This window comes from Gambusia affinis, linkage group LG05 (assembly GCF_019740435.1).
Source record: "Gambusia affinis linkage group LG05, SWU_Gaff_1.0, whole genome shotgun sequence".
NCBI classification, from domain to species: domain Eukaryota; kingdom Metazoa; phylum Chordata; class Actinopteri; order Cyprinodontiformes; family Poeciliidae; genus Gambusia; species Gambusia affinis.
In genome coordinates this window covers 6,147,072-6,154,743 of record NC_057872.1, presented here as the reverse complement: position 1 = coordinate 6,154,743, position 7,672 = coordinate 6,147,072, and the positions used below count along the sequence as shown (strand labels likewise).

General features: G+C 38.3%; 1 protein-coding gene across 1 annotated transcript in view; it reads left to right on the top strand.

Annotated features, from left to right (window-relative positions):
* The first annotated feature begins 278 nt into the window (after positions 1-278).
* The window catches only part of bckdhb (branched chain keto acid dehydrogenase E1 subunit beta), a 51,219-nt gene continuing 43,825 nt past the window's right edge, over positions 279-7,672 (top strand). Inside the window, exons 1-3 of the mRNA XM_044118176.1 lie at positions 279-747; positions 1,337-1,414; positions 2,506-2,574. Coding sequence (XP_043974111.1) covers positions 567-747; positions 1,337-1,414; positions 2,506-2,574 — 328 coding nt within the window. The 5' untranslated portion in view covers positions 279-566. The remainder of the gene's footprint in view (positions 748-1,336; positions 1,415-2,505; positions 2,575-7,672) is intronic.

Below are 7,672 nucleotides of genomic sequence, written 5' to 3'. Positions count from 1 at the left end.
AGACTTTTTTTAACCATTTTATTTGTGTTAAAAAAAGGGAAAGACCAACGACTGCAGAGCTAAGCTGATAAAGTATGACAGAAAAAAAATTAAATAAAAAGTTAAAATATTTTTGAATTGAGAGCTAAATATATTACAATATATTTATGATCATAAATCACGGCTTTTTTTTTCTCATGGATTCTTTATCTTTGTCTCCCAGTTTGTGGTTCTCTTGTAAAATCTGAACACTGACGCCACCTCCTTTTTAGACCAATCATGAACAACCTCAGCTCACACGCTGACGTCTCGATGGCAGGGAGAGAAAAAGAGTTCTCACTCTGCAGTGTTTTCCAGAATTCCGCACTAAATTTCTTTCTGATGGAATAGTGCACTACTGTTTTTTGGTTTCTTTTAAATATTTTTTCTTCTTCTTTATAAGCCGACTGTTTGCTTCCTAATATCCTTAGTGAGTTGACAACAACATAACTCCCGATTCACCACACAAAGTGAAGGCGCCTTCTTGCATTAGACGAACTTCGTACTTCGATTCATCTTGCCCTTCCTGCTATCTGATAATAACAGCAATGGCGGCTGCTGCAAGACTGTTTATCCGAGGTGCCCACTCAACACTTGCTATCTCTGGCGTTGGTACCGGGAAGCAGAGTTCTTTACTCACACTGTCGGCAGGTTGCAGCTCCCGTTTAAAAGCGCAAAGACATGTCGCTCACTTTACCTTCCAGCCCGACCCCCCCACGACGGAATATGGTGAGTTTCTGGGCTAACTGGTTAGCAATAGCCGCTTCAGTGTTTGTAATTATTCAGAAAATAATTGGTTTCTTATGAAAGTTTCTATATGTAGACAGTTTAACTGAGGAAACTGTAAGCAGGTGTTTAATGAAATCTAACACAGTTGGAACCTGGAACTAATCACACTTGTTTTGCCTGTATCAGAACAGCCCAGTTTCAAAATAAAAGTATATTTCTGCGCTCACTGGAAATTAATGTCTTGCATCTTTAAAGTTCTTATTGTTTGGTCAATAGTTATCATTCCCAACTTTCTCAGTAATCGTTTTTCCTAGAGTAAAAGAGCAGTATAGTGACAGCATTATGTTATTTTTGGAGATTCAATTTAACCATGTCCATCCATGTCAAGTTGTGTTAACTTAAGAACTACTTCATAGTTTGCAACTTAATGGCTAAACAACAAACGAGACCGAATTCCGGTCATGTTTTGCGTCTATTCATATTTAATGTAGTCAAATTCCCACTGTTTCTGTATCGAACAATGTTGGTTGCAATGGATTAGCATGTAGCTTTTTTGAACACTAACTGCGTGTTTAATTTCGCTTCCAAGGTGCCACACAGAAGATGAACTTGTTCCAGTCGATTACAAGTGCCTTGGACAACACGCTTGCTAATGATCCGACAGCAGGTAAGGAGACCCGCAGTTAGCCCGTTGAAATCATCCTTTTGTAGGAGTTGCTATCACCTGAGTGAAGTGGTTCTTTAAATCAGACAAAATTAGTGTCAAACGTTTGTGCTACATTTGTGCAGCAAAAATCTTTCTTTCTAGAGGTCATCAAAGGTCAACCAGCCCCCCCCCCACCTTCCTCAAATCAGACGAAATGGGTGTCAATTATTTCGACTAGGTTTGTGCTGGTTTGTGCAAAATGTTTGACACCAATTTTGTCTGATTTCATAAAAGTGGGGGGGCTGGTTGACCTTTTGACCTTTAATCTTTTATTAATATCTTCAAAGCCAAACCAGCACAAACGACAATTTTTGCTGCACAAACTGCAGCTGATTTGATGGGGGAAGTTGACCTTTGATGAATGCTAGAAACATTTCTTTTTATCTTTAAAATGATAGTGGCACAAACAAAAAAAATTGCTGCACAAACGTAGCACAAATCGTTGCCACCAATTTTGTCTGATTTGAAGAACAACTTCACTCGGGTGATGCTAATCAGTCTCGGGGGGTCACATCTGCACAAAATGTTCACGTCAAAGTAGTCCTGAAGCCGTTTTTAGTAAACAAATGTTTCTGCTTTGGAAATTGTACGGCTTTAGAGTTTGTGCATAGGCGTAAAAACTGCTACAAAACTTTTATGTGGCACAAAAAATGCAACAAAGGAATTCCAAATATATTGTAAAATAAATAATGATGCATGACATCACTGAACGTAAAAAGCATGAATATACTTTAAAAAGTATATTAAAAAATTTCTGAATTTTACACATTTTAATTGTCTTTTAAAATGTGTAAAATTCAATTAAAGTCAAGGGATTTTAGTTGAAGAAGTGTCATTTTGAAATACTTGATTAATTCTAATAGAAATAAAGCTCTCACTCTTCTGAAAATTAGATAATGTTACTGGATCTGTTGATATAGTAGGTTTTCAGACTGCTTTTAGAGGATTTCCTGTTAAGAACTTTTCTATTTAATCTCCGTTCTCTTTTGTTTACCCACAAACATACTTTGAAATATCGAATCCCCTGACTGTTGGATGTTGTGTCTCTGCAGTCATCTTCGGGGAAGACGTCGCCTTTGGAGGAGTATTCCGATGCACAGTTGGCCTGCGGGACAAATACGGTAAGACGTTGAGCCTCCTGTCTGTGTTGTATATCTTTACCGCTAGATGGCAGCAGAGCATAGAATAGAAATCTTAACCCCTCGCTTCATATCCTGGTGAGATTATCAGTGTGCACCTGAGGGACCAGAAGGATCCATCTGCACGTTCTGCACATGTGTGTTGCAGCAGGGGAGCCTTTCACACTCGATACAATAAACTGATGCAGCAGAGCAAGTCGCCTTGTGTTTTAGACCTACAAATAGCCTCAATAGGATCTACCTGGAAATGCCTTATTTAGGCATTCTAGTGACTAAAAATTAGGGATGAACCTGAAACTTTATTATAGTGTTTTGTGTGGTTTTTAATGCAATAGTGCTATAAGTGATGATTTATTTTGCAATTATTGAGAAAGGGACAGGTTTTTATGAGGTTTTTCTTCTTCCTGCTACTTTTCATCCATGTAGACGAATTGTTTCAAGACATTGTTTTTGTACATCTCAGTGTGTTTTGCTGAATGAATAAACCTATTGATTGACTGATGAAAATGTATTTAAAGTGTCAGCCTTTTCGGCTTCCAGTATGCCATGTAAAACGCTGAATGCAGTGGAAGCCTGATTGAAATAAATGCTGCTGCTGTGTGAATCAAACTGAGCTGTTTTCACAAAGGTTGCATCTACGTTAGAAGTAGCAACTGTGCTACAAAAAAGCATCAAATTACTTGCAGAGAGCAAATGCACTCGACAGAAATTAAAAAATAACCCCAGCATTCACGCAACCTGGATACAAACTTAGTCGCTGCCTATTTGTGGCAATCAGTGTAAAAAAAAATTAATGAATCTGGCACTAACAGGGGCAAATGAGCATTTGTACGTTTTTGCGTTGCACTTAATTACCACGGATTGGTGAGCAGATGGCGGCAACCTGTAATTACAGTGGAGGGCGGTTTGGGTCAGCAGGGATATCTTTGGCCTTTCTTGTGATTCTGGTTCTGTACAGCTGGGTCAGCTCTATAAGACTTATCCCTATAATTTTGCTGCACATCTTTGCAATGCTGTTTAGTCTGAGTTTATGTTTTAGGCTCAGGGAGTCAAACCAACAAATAAGACTGGCTCAATGCAAATGACGGAATCAAGCCAACGGTGGCCACATAGCTCAAACAGCAGGAGTAATACAAACACAATCAGTCAGAATTTATTAATATTTAGACATAATTATAATTGTAAAACAATATATTTTTAATTATAATGGGTTTTAAGAGAGTTTCCATTTTTTAATATTTAGTTTTTTGCATACTTGTCATTGTGTAAAAATGATTTAAACAAAACACAGAAGAATGAGTCAGCAGTATCTGTGTTAAGTTCTGATTCTCATTTACTTGAAACAAATGTCATGTAGCAACAAGTAAGTCTCATGAGTTTCCCATAATATAAACGTATTGAAAAAATAAACAGTTAAATGAAATGAAGCATAATTAGAAGAATACAACTTAAATAGTGTGATTATGTCATTGCTAGGGATGCTTCAAACACCATGTTCCAAGTTATTATGCAAGTGATATTTTCCTAAATGGTCACTGCAAATGATGGTCATAATAATTTTGAAGTCAGGAACTATTACAGTATAAATCAAGTTTTACTGAACAAAGTTCCCCAAGAGAACAGGATTTTTTTCAAAACTAAAATGCTCAAAATGTTCTGTTCCAAATTATTATCCACAGCAGATTTTCTAAACATTTTATGTATTATGAAGAACTGCAAAAGGTCATTCTTTGAATGTGCAGCATTAAGTGGTCACATGAACTAAAATCAAAAGCTATTTCAATCAAAAACATCTTAACAGACCGAGTTACATGTTAACATAGAAACTTCTTTGATATCACAGCACAATTCTTGATCCATTGAACTCGTGAGTTTGTGGAAAGTTTCTGCTTGAATTTCTTTGCAGGATGTCAGAATACCACTTAGCACGAGATGAAGCATTGTCATGCATGAAGATGATTTTGCTACTGAAGGTTCGGCTCTTCTTTTTGATCCATGAAAGAAAGTGATCAGTCAGAAAGTCCATATTCTTTGCTGAGGTCATTTTCAGACCTTCATGGACTCTGAAGGGGCCGACCAATGATTCTCTCCCCATGATTTCAGCCCAAAGCATGACTCCACCACCTCCTTGCTGACGTCACAGTCGTGTTGGGACGTGGTGGCCGTCCACCACCAATCCACTACTGCATCCATCTGGACCATCCAGGGTTGCTCAGCAGTCACCAGTGAACAAGTCTGTTTGAAAATCAATCTTCATGTACGGCTGGACCCACTGCCACTGTTTCTGCTTGTGAGCTCTGGTTAGGGGCCCAATAGTAGGTTGATGCACCACAAGCCTCTGGAGGATCCTCCACCTTGAGGCTCCAGCAGCTTCAAATTATTGTTTGCTGCTTTGTAAAGGCATTTTAACAGCTGCTCTCTTAATCCGATGAATTTGTCTAACGGAAACCTTCCTCATTATGTCTTTATCTGTACAAACCCATCTTTGTTCTGAATCGGCCACAAATCTCTTCACAGTACGATAACGCTTCAGTTTTTATTAAATATGTAATGTTTTCATACCTTATCATACAGCACTACAATATCTGATGGTTTTCATCAACAGAGATCCTTTCTCTTTCCCATATTTCTTGAAACCTTTGGCCTGCTTAATAATGTGGAACATCCTTCTTAGGTAGATTTCCTTTAAATGAGCTCACCAGACAAACCAATCAACCCAATTCTCTGAAATTAATTATAGTGATTCAAAGAGCCCTGGCACACAGTACATCTATAAATTTAATAGCACAACAAAAAATGTAATCTTTATGACACTTTAATCCATTTTGCATACTAATTTGGAACACGGTGTACATCTGCATTAATGTTGGTCATTTATAAAACATCAGTAAAGGTTCTCCATGAAAAACTAAACCAATATTAACTAGCAATTTTTATTTCCATCGTGTTGCTGTTTGTGTTTGTCCCAAAAGGAGGAAGGGAAGAGATCGGCCCTGTGGTATTCGAACATGTGACGGTTTTCATTGACCATATAATTTCACAATTTGACATTTTGAAAATAAATTTGTTTATTGGGAACGCACCCATTTAGAAAAAAAAAAGCTTTTGATAAAAGGTTCTGGAGCTAAGATCAGGTGGTTTATTGGTCGTGAAATGTTTTTTTTTTTTTTTTTCCCCTTTTTTTTCCTCAAAACTGTAATAGAAACGACTTTTATCACATCACACGAGTCACATCATCAACAACCAGATGTTGCCACTGGCACAAACCATGAAGAGGAAGTCGACAGGAAGTAGATGGAGGATGATGGCGCGGCATGTTATTAATGTCAACAAGCTTATTCACGTGTGATTTAAATTGCAATACTTGTTTAATGGAAACACTGCAGTTGTGAATTTGTTTTTCTTTTTACTTTAGCAGAATATTGACAAAGTTTTACATACATTTGTAATGGAACCACAGCTGGTGATAGTGATGCAGCGCAGGATTGTCAGGTGTTTACCTGAAGCAGAATTGATATCAGTGGTATAGTGGTTTGCAGAAGTCAGTATTAAAAAGGTAGCAAAATGCATATAATTTTGATAAATATTGGTTATAAAGCAATATCAATATCGGACATCGATTTTGGCCCAAATTTTCAAATCGGTGCATCGCTAGTTATTAGTTTTCTTCTTTTGCTGTTTTGTTCTTATAATCTATTTGTAGGCACCTTCTACTGAACAGTAGTCCCCTCCTGGATTTTGCTATTGTTTGACAAACTTTGAGAGACGTTTTTTGACTTCAAGTTAGTCTGAGACAACAATGTAGTAGAAATAAGAAATACTGCGACCTGCAGGCGAGAGTGTGCAGTCACTTAAAACCAGTGTTTTGTAATATATTCACAATTAAGCATTTGCATGAAACAAAATGTAATGATACAAGAGCGTTATTTAACTAAGGCAATGCATCCTGCGCTATTTAAATGGAAGATGCGCCATAATGTTGATGAAGAATCACGTCACTAATCACCATATCTGCATTACTTGGAAGATTTTTGAAAGAAAATCATTCCGATTTGTGGTTTTGTTAATTTATTAACGGTGTTTTATGTCCCAGGGTTTGTGGCATCATGTCTTTAGCCTGTTTTTAACCTCATCTCCACCAGCAGATGTAAGTACTCTTTGATTAGTTTATATTTTTTCCTTTGAAAACGTCTTAAAGGCATAGATGGAAACCCACTGGGCCCCGAGTGTCTCAGTCCGGAACCTCAGTTGCAAACATTTCTATTGATGTAGTTTTCCTTATTTTTAAATAGATGCCTTTTTTGTTTGGAAATCTGGTTAGTGTGGTCGCCTGTGGTTCTGTAATCTAAATAAATATTTCCACATTACACGGCAAAGACAATCAAACCGGTCTGGGCTGAATTCAGGCCTTTTCAAAAAAAACAGCTGACTGAGTCAGGAAACGGTGCCACCGAAGTGGTTATTTGGGGGAAGATGAAGGGAAGGGGAAAAAGTCACTGCTATGGTTTTCCTGGTTTAAACCCATTTTCTTTTTATTTCACGAACAGCTTTAAAAGCCAGAAGTCTCGCATCCTGCCAAATGTAGCCGGCCTGCCTTTTGTTTTTATTGACGTCAGCAGTGCTGACCTTTCAGAGCGGGATCATTATTTTCCATCTCAACCTTGTGTACAGTGACGAGCGCAAAGCTGTTTTTATCCCTCTCGCCACAGAAAGGGATGATGCGCACACACCTCGACCACCTGCAGCGATTACACAGAGCAGAGGTTAATACAGGGCGCGCGCGATATGAATGGCTTTTCACAAGAGCGGCGCTCTGGCCTCGTGATCCGGCTCCGCAGCAGCTGGCCGCTCGCCGGGGCCACCTCTGAGTACCGTCTCCCTGAGAACAACAACAACACCGAGTCCTCTGTTGTTTTGACAGTTCAGCATGAATTCACCATGTCGTGGTTATGGCTAATTCAATAACTTCAGGTTCACTAATGTGTTTAGCCGACCCTTCTCCCAAATGCGTAAAAGAAAATAAACCTAAAAAGAAAACCGTGTAATTTGCTTGAACTTTCATACAAAGCCACTTGTTTGG